This window comes from Rhea americana, unplaced genomic scaffold (genome assembly GCF_003343005.1).
Source record: "Rhea americana isolate MKP2758 unplaced genomic scaffold, rheAme1 scaffold_199, whole genome shotgun sequence".
In the NCBI taxonomy this organism is placed as follows: Eukaryota; Metazoa; Chordata; class Aves; order Rheiformes; family Rheidae; genus Rhea; species Rhea americana.
The window spans coordinates 1,328,164-1,347,261 of NW_028186138.1; the positions used below are offsets into that span (position 1 = coordinate 1,328,164).

General features: G+C 37.7%; 1 protein-coding gene across 3 annotated transcripts in view; it reads left to right on the top strand.

Moving 5' to 3' along the window:
* Positions 1–7: 7 nt before the first annotated feature.
* The window catches only part of ERICH1 (glutamate rich 1), a 68,865-nt gene continuing 49,774 nt past the window's right edge, over positions 8–19,098 (top strand). For 2 of the 3 annotated variants that reach the window (XR_014895607.1, XM_085303216.1), the window contains exons 1-2: positions 8–124; positions 18,656–18,847. Coding sequence is in view for 2 of the 3 variants with exons in the window: in XM_085303216.1 (XP_085159342.1) it covers positions 103–124; positions 18,656–18,847 (214 nt within the window). In the remaining variant the exon portion in view is untranslated. The remainder of the gene's footprint in view (positions 125–18,655; positions 18,848–19,098) is intronic. The other variant, XM_085303218.1, reaches the window with a different exon arrangement.

Consider the following 19,098-nt stretch of genomic DNA (forward strand, 5'->3'; position numbering starts at 1 on the left):
GCCCGCTGATCGACAGGTGCGGCGGCGAGCCGGAAGGAGGGCGAGCGCGGAGCCGTTGGTGGCGTGGGGCTGCGCGGAGGGGGCGGCTGTGCGTCCGGGGCCATGGCCCTGAGCAGGCGGGAAGGTGAGGCAGCGCGGGGCGCCGCGGGCGTGCCGCTCCTTGGGGCGGGGAGCGAGGGGCAATGAGCGCCCTTGGCTGTGCTGTGCGGCCCGGCCCGGCCCGGCGCGGCGTGGGGTATTTAACGGTCGGGGGCCGCGGCGGTTTAACGGTCGGGGCCGCGGCCGCCCGCCCTCAGCTGGGCTCCTGCGTGCGCCCCCTCGGCGCCCTTGCCGGGTGCCGTGGGGAGAGCGGGCAGCCGAGGGCCGCGCTGGGAGCCGGTGAGGCGGCCGCCGGGCGCCTGTGGGGGTGTTGGTTGCGGGGCCGTGCGGCGGGGCTGGGTGGGGAGGCGGGGAGCAGTCATGTTGGCAAGGGTGCGAGGCGAGGGGGGGGCATGGCTGCTTGGGCAGCCGTTGTGCTGCTTAATTTTGTGTCCCTTTCTCCAAGCTCTTGTTCTGTACCCCTCTGGTTAGAGGCACCCAGGAAAATTCCTGAAGTGTATTGGTGCSTGAGGAAGAAGAAAGTAAAATAAACTTAGTTTTTTAAGCACAAATCGTTTTAAAATGAACGTCCTTTCCTTTAAAATGTACACGTGTATGCACTGTTGCTGACTGTGTAGTTGTGACCATGTAGTTTGGCTTATTTAAAGTGTGTTAGCACAATTCTGAAATAGCCAAGACTTTGCAATTTATTTGCAATATTTTTTCCTAATTCAAACAGAACTCTGGTCTGTTTTAATATACTTCTTACTTTGTAAGACATGGGCTTGAGCAGGAATAGCATAATAAATGGAGGTGTTTGTTAAGTGATATTTTGTTCTCTAAGTAGTCTTGAGTAGGACTGAGTTACTGCGATGCTTACTTTCTGTAATGATTTTCTGGCTGTTTTTGACTTTTCAAACAGTTCCTGCATCTTGAAATGTGAATCCTTTCTGCAAGGATGGAAATATGACTGAGCACCAAGAGTTGATGTATAAGCTATTTGTTAGCTGACTGTAAGTAGTTAGTTAGCGGTAGGAAGTTTTGAAGGGAGCAGTATAAAACTAAAGTAGTAGTCTTTGTGTTTTAGATGCAGCTCCRTTGCAGGTAATAGAGATGGACGATGGAGTAACTGTTTTGCAGGTCGTGTAGACTTCCCTTKACAGAAGGCAGAGAATTGCACACTGATGTCTTGTGGGAGAAAGTTAGTGAGTGGGGAAGAGTGTGTTTCTTCGCTTATAAATAAGCTGATGGCTTTAAGGCTGAGAGCAGGGAGTGCAATTCCAAAGTATTCAAAGAGTTTAAAACTGAAGGTCAAATAAAGAACCACTTCTTTCTGTGTGAGTGAAAGAGTGAAGTGCAAGTGAAAGTGATTATGCTGTAAAGACACTCAMGCAGCATGAAGTAAGAAACCACTAATGTTTTCTTCAGGTATCACTAAGGATTGAATGATCATTGCTAATATTAAGAGTAGGAAGAAAATAGAGGAAGGAATGAGGATGATGGGATGTCATACAGTTGCCCTAGGAGGAAAATAAGAGATGAAATAAGAAGATTGGAAGAGGTCACAACTTCACTCCACTGTTGCGGATAGCATATGTGGAAACAGTTGACTTTGTCGGTAGGTTCACACAATGCTAAAAAGGATAGATGTGTCACAGAGGAGCTGAAAAAAAAGTTCACGTCGTGCTTGTTAAGGTTATTTTTGATCTGAGGTATAGGAGAAGGTAGAAGATGCTTCAGATGGATTTTGTCCGTATTACAAAGGAAAACGAAAGTTTTAAATTTTGCATTGAACTGGGCCATAACTGGTCTGTTTGTAGATTGGAGGGCTAACTTTCATTGAAGAGAAAAATCTAAAGAAATAGATTTCACTTATTTGTACTGCTAGTTTCTTGCCTTTTAGTTAAGCTTTTATTTGCCAGGAATGGGTTGGACAGCTGTAATTGAGAAATTTTTTTTATTTATTTTGCTTGGTCATACACTGATGCAAAGTAACAGGCTAGAGGAACTAGCAGATCTTGTTGATGCATATTGCTCATGGAATGCTTACACTCGCTGAACTATTTGCAGTTCATAAATGTCATCAGTTGTATCTTTAAAGCTGTATTCCTCCCTCCTTCCTTCTTGAATATGTATACGCGTGTAGTTCCAAGGTAGCACTGTCTCAACTATCGTAATGTTGTCTGTAGAGCCTTTAAGATGATGATAAGTTGATGCTCAGATGATGAGCCTGAGGTTCCAGCTACTAAAAGGTGGAAGTAAGATACTGATGTAGGGATATAATGTTGACCTTAACCGCTGATAGAAAGCACTGCTGCAAGAGTTGCTATGCAACACAGAAGATAATGTAGGGATACTACAAGAGATTTTCTGTTTGAGAGATTATACTGGAAATCAAATGTGGTCAGCTGAAAGTCAACATCAACAACAACAAAAGGTTTTAAACAATGTAGAGAGTGTTGCATCAAGGAATGTTGTTTTGCCTTCTTTGTCATGAGTAAAATGGTTTGTTTATTGGGTTCCTATTTGTATAAGGGTRAAACTGCGATTGCAGTTCCTTATATTAGGAAGGCTGTTTAATGACTAAATCTCAGATATTTGAAAATGCTTATTCTTGCAGATACAGTAGCATTTTTCTATTAACTATTTAAGAATAAACTTGCTTCTTGCAGATTTTTTCCAGGTCTTCGTATATTTTTTTTTTTTTTGAAAACACTTTGTGTCTGTTTTTACAAAAGATTTAAGAATTCCCTTTTTTTTCTTTTGAGTGAATGTCTGTTTTAACATATATGTTTACCAAGAATGACCACATGCGTTAGAATTTGAATTTGTCTGATGCAGGTTTCTTTTGCACTGGGGAGAGGTATCCTAGTCTTTTTGCAGCAGTTAATAGTGCATGTTGTTTTCAGTGACCAAAGACTTATTACAGCTAGCCAAGATCTAAATTTTATTTGGATTGCACTTGAATAAATTGCTGATACCAATGTTTTTTAGATAAAGATAGAAGTTGCATTAGGGCAAGTATAATTCAATCTGCCATTAAAAGCTAACAAAAAAAAAAAATCAGTTTTCATAGGCCTTCTTTCATTGCTTGTGCCTGGATGAGTTGCCAGCTCAGAAAGACAAGCCATCATGGTAAAGAAAGAAGAGGCAGAAATGATGGAGCCACTGACCTTGCACTTAGAATGTCTGTGAGGATAACTGCTGTTTGCAGATAGTTGAATATCCATAGCCTGACATAATGTGGCCTTGTGTTTCTTTCTTTCTTTCTTTCTTTCTTTTTTTTTTTTTTAAGAAAGAGTACTTTGGAAGTTTTTTCCCTAGTTTTCAGTGAGACAGTATGGTTCACAAGTGGTAGACAGGATGCTATTTAAAGATATTTCTAGAAACAGGTCTAGGTACTTCTTCTGTCTTACAAAGTTAGTTTTCTTAAAACAATTGACATGTGAAGCATTTTACTCAACAACACTAGTCTTCAGGCTGTGGTCAGTAGATTACTGGAGTCAAATCTGTTTTTTTTAAAAAAAAAATCCGATAGGCAGTGTATTTTCTTTATTAAGCTTTCAGTTGCCTGCAGTTCAAAAGGTTGAAAACCATGTGTCTAGAAGTTTGCATTTCTCTTGAGAGTTGCATAATGGCATATGTTAAAACTCCTTTCTGAGTTCATAACTAGCAAAAATAAATAATTTCTCTCTTCTTAAAAATTCCAGTACTTTGTATCGATGGGATTTGTATTGATTTCTATTATATGYATATGTAGGAAGGTACGCAGAAATTATTGGGTATTATGATCAAATTTTCAAGTCATAGGAAACTGTACTATATTTACTCCGTGAGGATGGTCATGTAGATATTTGATTGTGTTTACACTCTTTTATATTAYATGAACTTAAGAAGGTTCCTTTGCAATTTAGTTTAAATGAGACATTGTTTTTGAACTTTTGCCTGTGGTCAATAATGCTGCCCCCACCAGTATTTTTTTTCCCCTCCTATGTAGTATTATTTTAAACTTCATTTTAGTTTCTTTAAGCAGAGAGAGTAAGTTTTCTCTTTATAATTTCAATTTTTTTTCTGTCTTTTTTCTTTTTAAGTAGTCTAAACTCTGGATGACTACCTGCCCCTGCCTTGCTCCCTCCCCCCCATGCACACACACACACTAGTCTTCAGCTGTTTCTATGGCAGTATTTCATTCAGGTCATTATAGTACTATTTTTCTGTTCTCTGTTAATGACATCTACTGTAAAATTACTTGATGATGCCAAAGATGTTCCTAAATTAGAATGTAACAAGAATCCTGTGAGGTTTAGAAAATTCTCACTGTAGTTGTTCAAAAGGAGAAGGCTACTTTTTTTGAACTTTAGCTTGGATGTGTGCTGTGATTTGACCTTTACTTTAGGGCATATGCTGTTTTCTCTCTGCATGTGAAAAGCRTGATAAGAGTTTTTTAGGTTGAAATAAGATTTATCCTTTATGGAATTTAGAAAGTTTATGGATACACTAGCAGAGGACTAGACTTGATGACCAAAGAGATTATTCAGTCATGCTTTCATGAAACATCAGATTTATAACTGGGCAACCTTAATTGCCACAATGTATTATTATTATTTTTTTTTAATCAGCAGAGCTGAGTTTTAATAAGGGAAGGTGAGATATCTTCTGATATTTTGAATGAGATCTATTTGATTGTGCCAGGTAGGATTGAGATAATTATATGAAAAATGTATTCTTACRTATTGTGAAAGATACTGAAAAACATGAATAATGTGCACAAATCAAAATAATGGTGAAAATGCTCTGTTCTCCCAGAGCCCTGGGGAAGAGTTCTGTTATGACAAGGTTCTACTGTGAGGCAGGCAAGGTTCTTATGAACAGCTGGAACAGCCAACTTAGTGAGAACATCAGGATTCTATGYGGCTTCTTATCATGTCTCTCTTGTATCACGTCAAGTTTATTAGATATCTAGGGGCTCACAGTCACAGTTAAGGTTGCCTACTGAGAGCTCTCCAAAGCCTTTGTTAAGACAGGATGGCACAATACATTAGTCAGATTCTTATTGAACTACACAGCCATGCAGAATGTGCTAATAGGCTGTAACACTAGTCATCTTGATGAGAAGCTGCCCTGTGACACAGATCGTGCTTAGTGAAGCTGAGTCAGTTTCATCTAAGCTAAGAGAAAACAAATACCTGCTTTTTTTCTTTCCTTTTTTTGGGGGGGAGAGAGGGGGGTAGTGAATAACTTATTTTGTATCCACAGTTCCCGTGAGCTGCATTGAGCTGTATGCACACAGTGGTGAAAGTATAAAATAATTCCTCTGTAGTCACTTGCTTCTTAATTTAGGTGAATACATAAGTGTGGGATATGATATCACTATACTCTTTCCTTTCCTTCCTTCCTCCTGTATAGACACATGTCAAGATGTATACTAAAATAAGTTGCTCTTTGTCTAGTAGTTCAAACACAGAATTCATGCGACCTCAGATAAAAGTAAATTCTTCTGTTGCTTGATCTCCAGACTGTAGATGTCAGTTCTTTTTTTGACCTGAATATATAACAATAGTTTTACCAATTCAGCAGTGAAACAATCTGTGTCATGTGTAATGTAAAGTGAAGTAAATAGTGAAACTGGAAGAGTGAGAACCATCCTCACGTTATGTGTAGATAATGTGTGTGTTGTTTTTTCCCTTCTTCTGTCATTTAAGCTTTATCAGGATAGTAAATTTACAATTTATATAAGAAGATGGTCAAGTATTAATAAAAACAAACAAAATCTGAGAAACTAGCGTTTCATCTCAGTGTTCCTACTCGGTTGCTAGTTCTAAAAAACAAAACCAAGCAACCCACCCTTCTGAAGCTCTGCTGACTCACAAAATAATAGATCTATACTGGAGAACAAGAGGAAGAAGCAAACAGCCTTTGTTTAAAAAAAAAAAAGCACTTTATTTGTAAGGGCACATACTAAAAAGTTAGGTGTTTGCGGCTAACATAAAGTGCCTTCCAGACTGAAAGATTTTATTTCTTCAGAATCCAGGTTTCTAGCTTTAGAAAGATCTTCACAGAGAAGGAATTAGTACATAATAAATTACTCTTTCTGCCTCTCTACATTTAAAAGGACAAAGAAACATAGTTTGTGTTTTTAGTGGCAAAAGTAATTAAGCAGTAGCATAAATTAGTGTGAATGATTTGGATTCTCTGCTTGGAACATAATAAACTCACTGAGACACAAGTTGTCTGTTTGAATGTGAGTAATTGTTTAAAATTATTTTTTACGCTCACTCAGACAAGATGACCTAGTGGTCATTCTGGCTATAAGGTGGAAGTGTGAATTCCACCTTGAAATTTGAAGCTGAAAATGTATTTGATATCTTTCTCAAGGTGGAATTTCAGAAACTGATGGACTTCCTGAAATTAAAGAACATGTAGAGCTATGCACTTGTAGATAGATACAGTCAGGTCTAAGAAAATGGAAGATTCTGTGGTTGATCTGCAGAATGGCATCCTCTTTGATAAAGCACAAGATTTTTGTAATGTCTGTTTAGTCTCTGGGTTCATCTACAAATTCCTCTTTCAAGAGGTAGTCTACTTCAGCCTCTGTTTTCTGCATTTCTATCCACAGCCAGAATTCTGCTTATGTTGCACTTTTTTGTCCATTGAAAGATCGGTTTTTCTCTCCATGATTGTGTGCTGCTTTGATTTGAACATGTTTTATCTATGGTGGAATAACAGTATGTCTGATCTTGACCTTTCTGATAGTAAGAAAATAAGATAACTTGTTCCCTGTCTTTCTCCTGTTTTGAACAAGAACATCCCTTCTTAAATATGGCAAACAGTCTATGATGTTTTGAACTGTCAGGCTATACAGAATGTAATCACATGTCACTGCATTCGTGCACTCTTCCCTATATTTCCATGTAGCTTGAGAGGGTTTTGGGAAATAGGTAAGTTGTATGGAAAGCTGTGAAAAGAAGGGGAAGGAGGAGAGGGAAGTGATTTCCTGTTCAGCTGTCCCAGAATGTTTTGTTATAGTTATTTCTTCCCTTTCCTCTTTGATTTAAATTGGTTGATAGTAAGTGAACTGGTGTCTCCACTCTGGGACTCTTATTTGCAGCTATATAATCATGACTGAAAGTTTCTTGAAGTGAATATTTAAATAACTAGCTGTTGTTGCCAGAGGTTGAACTTGCGTGCGCGCACACATACACACACGTGCAAAATTGGCTTCACCCAAGCCTCTGGTCTCTGGCACTCAAACCAATGGTCCTGTGGTCTTTGAGCTATCAGATGTGGCCTCTCTGTTTTTGTTTGTTCTTTTTTTTTGTTTGCTTTTGTTTGTTTTTGAGGTATATTTTATCTGGAAGCAATGCATATGTGACTTCTAATGAAACTGTGAAATTTAGGTCAAGCTTAATATACTTAATTGTTCTCAGATGTCCCAGGTATTGGTTTCTTTGATTGTAATGGGAGCTTGTACTCAGTACAGTGTCACTTTAGACAATACTTTAGGTTATCTTATCTTACACTGTGGCTGGTCAGCTGGATTGCTTTCTTGGATTGGGTCTCTATGGAGAGAGATTTAATGTATAAACAGTGTGACACCTAGCAAATGTCTGCAGTTAAGTATCATAACTGCAGCCTGAATTCTGCCCCCAGTGTCTAAAATCTTAATTGGATGCTTTTATTTTGGTTGTGACCTTTTTGAGACTTGTAGGGTCATGACATAAGAATTGACATATGTTAGGCCAAACAAATACAGGGTGAACACCTTTGCTTATCAGTTCAGCCAGGTAAGCAACTACCTCAGAAGTAATGCAGAAGACTCAAAAGACTTGAGACCTGAAACCCTATCCTATGTGATGGAAAGCAGAGGGAAAACTTTGTAGGGAATGATTTGAGGGGATGGATTCTAGCCCCTAGCCTGAAATTCTGATTATCAGTCTTCAGCTTTGTGGCTGGTAAGAATATCACACTGGCTAACGCTTTCTATGTGTGACAGCACCCTTGGACTTTTTTTAATACTTCATCTTTTGACTCCTAATAGAATCCATGTATCTAACTTTCGCTTTTGCATCCTGAGCAAGAGGAGCTATTTAGCTTCTGTTCAGCCATACTCAGGCAAGAGGATAGTGGAGTTGGTACCCAGTCAGACAAGGCTGTAAGCAACCTGCACTAATTGACCCTGCTTTGAGCATCGGGGTTTAGACTAGATGAACTTCAGAGGTCTCTTGCAACTTCAGCTTCTCTGATTCTGTGACCTTTCAGTAAAATAGCTTTCATTATATGGTGTTTGTAGGAGGTATGTGATGCATAAGGAAGGAGACTTCAAGGATTTAAAAGCTTTTAAATTGGAGAGTAATCTACACTAATAGAGATGAACTAAACATTTTAATGAAGACTTGCCCATATATTTTGCATGTGGATTATTATCCCTTCTGCTCTTTTTTGCCATCATCTTCTGTTTTGCTCTACTCTTATCTTTGCTATTCTGTATTAACAGGAACAAGATTTTAAAATGTCTTGCATATGGGATTTTTTCAAAATAAATTCCTGACTCTTTCCTTGTTGGAAAGCACTTGTGTTTGTAGGACAGAAAAAACATATAGAGCAAGTTGCAGGCTTCTTGGGGCTCTAATGCATTCAACACTCTTGATGGCATTTACTTTATTCCTGCTGCCCAAGCTGTATTTGAGTAAGTAGCAAGCAACCAATCGAGGAACATGAAGGGGGTGCGTGCAGTACTTAGAGCAAGTAACCAAAAGAGCGTGGCAGGCATTCTCCACAGAACTGTTTGAGGAAACTCCCCTCCCACATTCGGTTGGATGGGACTTTTTCTGATGTTGATCAGAATTACACTCATTTAGTTATGCAGCATGCATTGGTTGTACAATCTAATTGAAATTTTGGTAAAACTCTCAGCCTCCGGAGAACCTTTTTAAATCTGCGATGCTATGCTGATACTGACATGTAATTGTGAGTAGTTTGTTTAGCACCTAGGTATTAAAGGAGCGCTACTTTGTTTCCTGCATGTGTATAAGCAATGTGTTTATTTAAAGGAAGCTTTTTTCATTCTCTACTCTTCTCACTTACAAAATTAGTAATTAGGAGTACAAAGGTCCTGGATATTAATCTAGTTTGAATTGCTAGCCAGTGTGTTCTCTACTCTCTTTCTTGGAGTTATATTTTGCTTTGCTTCTGCAGTGTGAAGCAGTAGACACTTGATGCCTTTTCAATCTTCTGATTCATTTGTTTATTCCTCATGTTTTCTATATGAGAATTATGAAGAACTAGCTGCAGATCTGATGTAGTACCTGTTGCAACTTTTTCTTGCTTCTGAAAATACCAGCTCCTTCTCCTAACCAACAGCTTCCTGGAAAGCTATGTCTTCTGGTGTTGCTTCAATTTCATTGCACAGTAGGAGCATTCCACTTACAAGCTAGTGATGTGACTGGTAAGAACTTGTTTCGCTTTTGAAACCTAAATAGAAAACTGATTCAGAAGTCAAGACTAGAGCATTTATGCATTTTTACTTCTGTCAGTCTATTGAAATAAAGCATTTCTGCTRAAATACATCAACTGCTTTGCTTAATCTTGTATTTACAGTTCTTTGTACTTCAGTCTCAAGGCCTCAAGCATTTGAGGTCTTGGGTATGTTTTTGAGATCTAGACCCCTTTAAGTTCTACTAGCTTAAATGTAGTTTGAGTACTGCTAGTGCTTGGAATTTGCTTATTTTGCAAGAGCTGAATCTTTCCATTAACAGATAAAGCATGTTTTCAAGTTTTGTTGGCATTGCAGCTAGGGGTTCTGAAGATGTTAGAATGGCCACAAGAAAGATTAGATAATCATTATTAGATTAGATAATACAAAAATGAATCCCAATATTCTTTGTTTTGCTGATACTTTGATCTATAAAGGAACATTTTTCTTTTTTTTATACTTTAAGTAATTCTGACAAATTAGCAAATACAGAGTAAGAATTGGCAAGCAGTGTTGCTAGAGTATGTGGATGTATGTGCGGGCATGGAGAATCTACCCTTTTGTTCCTTTTCCCTACCCCTCCAAAAGCAAGCCAGTAGTTTGCTGGAACTTGTATCTCTTTATGTGGGCATGTGAAGGGAAGAAAGGGTAGGAAAGGATCAAGGAAGAAGTTTTGTTTTYAAAAGATATTTAAAATTAGAATAAGTTACACAAAGATTTCTTTAATGATAACAGGTCCTTTTTCTTGCTTAATAGTACGTGCAGAGTGTAAATGAAACTAGAAAGCAACTTGGCAGCTCTTTCTCTTTTTGAAATGTGCACCAGCTGTTTGCATCTTTTTAACTTCAGTTAAATGAAACTTTCTTCTAGACTGCATGTGGTGTATTTGAAATGCAACTAAAATGCTTTGTAATCTCTCAAACATAATACACATTCAAATATAATATGCCTGCTTGGTGTATAAATGCACTTAAGTATGGTATCTTACCAATTCTATTTTAAGTACTTGATCAGCCTTGAACAAATATAAATGAACTGCAAAGAAAAATGCYGTTAAGTACAGAGAACATTTTTTCCTTCTGGCATGGTTGTATCTCTGAGTAAAATTCATACCTGTAAGAGGTGCCAGACTGATAGCCATGAAAATACTGATAAACCTCAGAAGGTGCACTTGAGCAGTTCCACTGTGTTTATGTCTTTATCTAAAGAGTTTACTTCTAGAGTGACAAAAGACTACTTTCTTTGATTTTTGCCAATTAAGGGTATTTCCTGATCACTGTATGTTTAAACTGGGATAATTATTCTAGGGTTTCCCTCCTCCCACCCAAACACTGTGGGTTTTGTTTCCATTCTTGCTCTAGTGATAATACAGTTGTACTGGAATCTTAAGAAGGTCTGAACTTAAGAATAAACGAGATTTGCTCTGGTACAACCTATCTGACCCTGTCATTACTGATTGAATATACAAGCCAGCAGTGAGCAAATACATCCAGTTAAAAAGGTGTGGCAATTCACTGCTGCTTCTTCTGTTCCTCTAGGAAAGAGTTTAACTATTTTAAATTTTTCAGACAAAATAGTTCTCCTTTTTTTCTGCACTGAATGTGTCACATTTACTGCCATTCCTGTACTTCTAATAAGAGCTATATACTCCTCTGTAAAATGGTGTAGGTTTCTAATAGTGTTGTGGGGAAGCTTGAAAATGCATTTAATTATATTTTTGAATGAAAATACAGTGGCTGTACAGATGACTGAATTCCTCTGATGGCTTTTTAAGCTGTTATTTGCCGSTACTGCAAGCCAAATTGCAATTTCTTAAGTAGAAAACTTGATGTCAGTAGGATTTTTTGAGGAAGGCGAGCAAAATCTTGCTGCTCTCTCTAATGTTATAAACAAGAGCTATGCACATGCATCTTTATTTACTGCTCTTGGGTTGCTGCACTAGAATATTATGTTATTTCCCTTTCAAAAATTCAGCTGTATTTGGTGGGTGCTCCTGGTAATTCACTTACGGGTTTGACTTRCACATTAGTAGTAGTAGTGAAAGTCAGTTTATCTGGTATTGTCTGATATGCCATTGCTCCCTTTGGCTAATTTAACCTCACAAAAAAAGCTATTTTTGATTTYGTAGGTCTAAATTTATCTCACATAAAGGATGCAGTGAATCTAAATTATTTTGTTAATAGATGTACCATTATGTTTGGGAATCAGCTATTTTGAAGTTTAGAGGAGAAATAGAAAAGATGTATTTTGTCTATTTCCTTTTAACAAAGAAAGGATTGTGATCCTATCCAATGTGATATGGATTGCATTCACCTGATCTCTGGCTTAGTTTATATGTATATCAGTAACCAACTGCAAGAAACCCTGGAGTCACCTGTCAGGACTGTAGGATTAAAAGCAGTCTTTGGGGGGATTCAGTTCTAGTCCTCTCTGTTGCAGGTGACTTTGTAGTGTTTATAGGAATATTTCTTACATAAAGCTTTAATTCCTGACTACTTTTCTTTATTTTGYCCTGTTTATTGGAAGATTGTTGCAGAATTTCTAGCTGCTCATCAGGAGGGTTTTGGTTTGGTGATTCTAATTGTTAGTTTCCAGTATTTATTTGTGGCATAGTTTGATGCAGTCTTATCCTTGAACTACATAACATTTTCACTGTTTCATGCTTAGTTTTCTTGGTGTTTATTTTTTAGGCTAAGCAGCTGAAACTCTCCTAGTTCTTGTGTGTCCTGATGGTTATCTGAAGAACTCACCTGTTCTGATTTGAGTTCAGAACAAAACTCGGAACACCTGCTCTGATTTGAGTTCRGCTAGCTTGTAGACAATGGAGTTAAGGTTGCTAATGTTTCCARTGAGGTTTCTTTAGAGTCTTGTATTTTCATACCTTGGATTAAGAATGTTTAGCCCAATCGGGTCTTGGATCACATTTGCATCATACATAATCTTAGTCATAGTAGTGACTCAGTCTCTCTTATGAATGATAATACAACCGGCTTTCATCACCTCCAGCTTATGAATTTCCACTTAGAAATTTTTGTCACATGAAGTACGGCAATCCTGATAAATAGTCCTTAAGGTTTCTTTTAGCTCTTTAAACTTGCTAACTTTGTAAACAGAGCAGTGTCATGCAAACTCTTCCCTAAAGCAAAATGGCAAAGGATCTCTTTAAACCTTCAAAATTTGGATGACGTTCTTTTGTTAATAGTATCACTGAGCAGTGCTTCCTTTTTGTCATTTGATTAGCTATCATATTCTGAATCTCATTTCCATATACAATTTTGAACGRAATGAAATCCATTCAGCCAGTATTGGTGTGACACCTGCAACCCYGGCCCCACCAGTGCACCCACGTGCATTGAGGTCTGGTAAATCCAGGAAGGCTCAGAATATGAAACAGTCTTTAGTTGAGAATAACAGAAAGACTTCTCTCATCATCATCACTCATCATCAGTGTCTTTAGTTTCAACAATGTGTATCTTACAATGTAAAGAAAATCCATCTGTGTAGTATTTAAATCCTGTCAGATTACTAGAAGGGAAAGAGTACTCAATATATAACAAGCACTTCTTTCTGACAGTTTTATTTTCATTTTATTTGGACTGGAGACATTAGCAGTAGATAAATCTTTCCACATGCTTTACTAAATTAAAATGGCAACTAAATTTGACACGTTAACGCAACTCCAAAATACGATAGTCCATGGACCATGTTCCTCTAGGTTAGAGCAACTAAAACTTTTTTCAGTCCTGAGACCAGGAGTTCAGAACCATATCTGTCTTCAGCCATGTATAGCTATGGGGAAATTTTTCCTCATATTGCAGAATTCATTCCCTACAGAACTCAGAAAGTATCTTTGGTTTTCTGTAGGTTGGGAGTAATGAGCTAGATTATAGATATAGATTATAGTTCTAGTTACAGATTATAACTCAGAGAAATGGAGCTATGCAAAAAACACTATGGTAGCTTTTTAAGGTTCACTGTGGATTGGGCAAAGTTGCCTTTTCAATAATTCCTCTCTGGTCCATGCACTATAAAACTTCTTGGATTACCATCTGCTGTTCCAGATTTTGTGGGGAAATAAGGACAGCTGAAAGCAATGCAGAGATCATAAAGATTCTGCATTGCTTTCTGCTGCAACTATTTCACTTTCATTCTAGTCGCCAAACCTCTTAACTTACCTCCTTTCCTTTCTCACTTCCTCTTCCTCATCTTTTAGTTCAAGAGACTATTTTCTTCCAAGGGTGGAGATATGCTTGCAGCAGCCATTAAACAAGACTTCCCATTTCCCTGTAGTAGGGCTTTTTTTGCTGTTCACATTTCTTTCCTGTTTGTTACAGACTCAGTTCTGGAGATAATGATAATTCCTTTCATGCTATCTTTTACTATTTTTTTCCTCCTCTTCCAGAATGGAACACCGAGTTTTATAATAAATGAATRCAATTTTCAAGGATGTCCTTCAAAACCTATTCAGTCAGAGTTATTAAACTCACTCTCTTATATCTTACATATTAACGTTGTATGTTAATCTGGTAATTTTCTTAAGTTCTGATTCTAACTAGTATACTCCAACTTTTCTCTTTTCTCAAAAAACAACTCTTGAGGTCTTCCAAAAACACATCTCAAAGCACATGCTTGTTCATTAATCTGCTATGAAAAGTGGAAACGGGTTTTTGGATTGGTCTCTTGAAAGACTRTATGAATCTGTGCCGATCTCCTCTCAGTTATTTTGACCAGAAAACAACAGTAACAAATACATGCATTTACTTAGCTGTGCTACTGGTATGGTGAGAGCAGGTCTTATTCTATTTGGGAACTGCTAAGTTTGTCTTTAGAAGCAGGTGATTTCCCTTGTATCCTCCTATATTGCATGTTTCAACTTGATCTTAATGGTCTGAATGGTTCATATCAGATGTCTTTGGTATTATGTTGCATCACAGGTCAGAACCTGAGGTTAAGGAGAGTTCTGAGTAATGGAGGAAAATCTGCCCTGTAGGAGGTTAGGCTCACCTGATGCTGTGGTTAAGCCAGTACATACGGATGTTACTCTTGTCTTTAAGCATTCACAGTTTTTTTTTAAAAAAAAAAAAAAAAAAAAAAAAAATGAAATCCTGAGGAAAAGAGCAACCCCCATCATCTGAAAAATGTTTTGGTAGCTTAGCTCTAAAATGGACTCTTAAATGAAAAGCATAGTGCTTCTTTGTAGCATTTGAAGCTGCTGAGTTTGGCAGGGTAGATATTCCACAGAACCTAATTTCCCTGAACTGATGYGCAGGGCAAACTTGTTCAAAAATGTTTTGGGCCATAGGCAGATGTGTGTGGATTTTGGGGGGTTTCTTTTCTGTTTTAAGGTTTAAAATGTGCTCAGGATTCCAAATATTTCAGTAATTCCAATAAACTAATCAGTGTTTCAGCTGTCCTCTAGTAATATCATGTCTTCAGTCTCCTGAAGAAGGTGTACAGCTGGGATATACTACTTCCTGCTCTGTTCAGGAGACTTGAAATACRTCTGGTTCCAGACAGGTAACTTGTTATACCATGGTCTATGCTGTGGATTCCTCTTCTGTCATGGATATTTGGATTTACTACTCCTCTTAGTGGATGCTATTGTAGTGCTGACATGGGTGCTGACACAGTTGTGAGAATACTGCAGGCAGAGAAGACCTCCACCCAACCCAGCCAGCTTATTTCTATGCCTGTGCTGAAAYCTCTAGCTGAGAAGATTGAGTGGTTCTTTGATGTTGCCAGCTAAACCCTATCTTTGCTGAAATAAATCCCTCACTGCCACTTGTATTTATTCGAAGTGAGAGAAATTTTTATGAAAAAATAGTTTCTTCCACGTTCAGGCCCTTCAAAGGCAAGCATTGATCCAACTTTTGTAGTCAAACGTGGGTATTACAGATGGAGATGGCTCCATAAGGATAAGAAGGAATGAATGTATGAAAACGAATCTCGTTGCTTTCTGAACCAATGCTGTTGTGTAAGAATGAGAGTGTAGTCCCTATATTTAACAAGAAAAGAAAAAGACAGCAGTATTAGCAGTAGTTTTTGCGTGTGGGTATCTGAACAGATGGCTAGAGAAATCAGAATTCAAGACAGGGACCATAAAATCCACTGTAGCAACTATGAAACTGCCTCTCCTCAGCAGACTTGGAGAAAATCTTTTTCCTTATATAGGTTCATCAGTATCTCAGTGATCGTTTGCTTTGGGAGAACAGCTTCATTAGTACAAGTGCTTGAATGTTAACTTAGTAACAGGACTACTAGAGCTCATTAAAATGCTGTAGTGTTAGTAATAATACTTGGGGAAAGGATTCAGGCTCAACCTCTTGGATAACTTGCTTTAGAGTCAGACTTGCAAAAGTCAGTTAATTTTCTTGGTACATTGCTTGTTTCTGTCTTATTTCCTCTAGTTATCCCCTAAGGAGAAAAACTGTGGGCTTTGACTTTCTAACTGTAGAACATCCTCACAGAATGAACCTGATGAAGAGGAAATACGTATTCAATAGACATTTGCTGTTGATATCTTTCTGGGAACAGTAGTCTTTACCCTTAACCTGTAAAATGGAGTTGTGATTGCTTGAAGGGGACATCTCTGGCAGTCTCTCTTAGGATTTTACATGTTTCAGTAACATGGAAAAGCATAGAAAAAAAATTGAGCTTTTTAGGGTAAGTTTCTGTGCAAGTATCTCATCAGGCTTGCCTCTTGTCATAGGCCTTTTTGTAAGGTCAATGATTATTGAAAAGATTGAGTCCCAGCAAAGAATAAGTAAAGTATAAACAGAATAAGCAAAATATAAACTAGTAAGAGCTCAGAAAGCCTTAACAAGGCATTTTCCCTGATTTTTAATCATTTATGTGCCAATTGAAATGGACCACCAACATCCATGTGGAGTGATAGCAGGAAGACAGTTTGTAGTCTTTTGAAGAGATGCTCTTCCCCTTTATTAAATGCTGATAAAGAAGATTCTTCCGACATACAATTTCTCAGCTATATAGGGAAGGGAAGTTGTGAAGACTATTCCATCATCAGATGCCAGTGAAAAACAAAACATCTATCAAACTGAGTAGGACCTCAAGCTTTGGGAACTCTTCTGACATGCAGAGCACGTCACCTTTTCTCCYTTGAACATGTCAAGATATGGTGGAAGGGTGGCAGACAAAGCCTGTTTCTTCTTCCTGTCTCTAGATTTGACTTTAAAATTGATACCAATTTTAAGATTAAATATGACTTCTTGAATGAAGTTGTTTTCTTGACAATGAAGCCTGCCTGTTTGTGGGATAAGTTGGAGGATTTTGTGCTCAAATTTAGTCATAGTTAGTAACTCCTGACACACTACTTTTGTATCTGTTGCTTCTTCAACCATTTATAGTTTCAGTATCCAAAATCTCAGGACAGCATTTCAAAGTTAACTATAAATTGCTTCTTAAACCTCTTATGGTGCCATCAAGATCCCTTTTTGTGAGAAATAGTTCATAGAGCAGAAAGGGAGAGGAATGGGGAAGGTGAGTGTATCTGACAAACACAGGAGAGTTTTCTGCAGATGATATACAGCGGATAAAATTGTAATGAATCTGTGAATCTGTACCTTTATTAGCCTTTAACTTTCCCGTAACTTTCAATACCTAATTAAAATTAAGAGCTTTAGTGCTCAAGCTTGAAGATGTCTGGTAGATCTCTTGCTTTGGGAATTTGGGTATTGTTATTGTTTTGGTTTTCTGAGAATCGGGTCTGAGAAGTCGGATGGAGTCTTGTATTTTTGAATAATTCCACCTACGCTAACAGAAATCTACAATTCTTCTGGGTATTGAAAGYTGCAGATTGGCTATTGCTGTCTCTAATTCTGTTCATTAGTGCTCAGATGTCTAAATAACTTTCCTTAATATAGATAACGTTTTTTTAAAATAAGAATGCTTATCAGGAGCTTAACTTAGTGTCTTTTGTCTCTTGCTTTTTTTTGTCCTTTAGTGTCTTGCTTTTGTCTCTTTAGATAAAACCTGTCTTGTATCTGAAAGCAACGTTAGTGATTCAAGGATTTCTGAACTCTGAAGATGATTTCTTAGCATGTGTGTTAAACTTCAGYTGTGAAGGAAACTTATTTATTGAAAGGAGTTTTATGATAGCACACTTTTCTGCTAGCTACCATAGAAGCCATTTCTGTTACAATACTTGCATCCTTTCCTTTAGGCAAAATTATTGTTACAAGTCAACATCAAGTTACTTTGCATGGTACATATACACTTTTTCTGTCAAACTTAGACTTGGAATTAAGATTACATATTTTTCTCCAGATCTGTCTAACCTCCCCACAGTCCTGTAATATCTGCTCAACCATGTAGAATTTTGGAAACTGTTGGTGCTCTCTAATAAATACCAATTTCTTAGTATTACTTTATACAATACATTCAATTGATGGAAATATGCATGTATCCATATACAGATGATGATTTGTTGCTGACTAGATCGTTTGCATATATTTCTTTTTCTTTAACCAAATGATATTTGTATTTGATTAACTAGTAGCAGATTGCAGATGTCATACACCTCTTCCTCTTCTGGGCCCTCTTCTCMTAAGAATGCTGCTACTTCTGTAGAAATAATTGGATTACCATGTGTTTCTGTGGCTTCCTATTTTTTTTAAATATGATTGAATAGTTGTAATTCACTGATCTTAATGAGTGATTCAACTGCAGTGCCTTCATGACAGGAGAGACTTGCATTTTGAGCAGCCTTATAGCATCCATGTGGGAAGATGCTTGTTTTAAATAAACTTAAAGATTATGTACATGTACCTAGATATCACTACTACTTTGGTCTTCAAAAGTAATGTGCTACTTTATTGCCAAMATGTAGATAAATAGTAGAGACTTTTTGTATGTAATCTTGCTAGTAAACTCTGCTGGGTTTAGAAGCTGTTTTTTTGACTCAATTTAGGACTTTAACATGTTAGTTTCAGCTTTAGTACCTGTGAGAGGTAAAGACAGCTGAATACAGCTTCTGTCACATACAAGGCAAGTCTGTCTTACATCAATTGGAGTTTAAAAAGAGAGACTTAAATGACCTTTAAATTATTGCATTTTTTTGTTTAAAAGAGTTCTATTACCCTACAGTGTTCATAGGGAAAGTACTGAAACGACTCTTTGCTGAAACCTCATCTTCTGTTGTGCGTACTTTGAATGGAGAAGARAAGACGGTTCTTGGAAACCTGGGCTCGAAATCCAAAGAGACGGATTCAGAAAATGTTCAGACTTCGTCAGTGGATGCTGGTACATCAGGTGATACACACTGCCAATCACTTCAAGGTGGGTATGGGTAGTCTGATGACATACTTTTAAATATATTTCCTTTACCTGTGGATGCTGTAGTATCTACAATTTTGATCAAATTGATACCCACAGGCAAGCTTGAATATAAGAGCTAGTGGTACTTGATACCTAGAATCAGGGAGGTCAGTGCATCAGTCATCTGAAAGCTAAGAAATAGTCATAATGTGTGTGTTTGTATGAATGCAGTGTTTAGCAGTAGCTGAAATAAAACATCTGTGTAAGCTGTG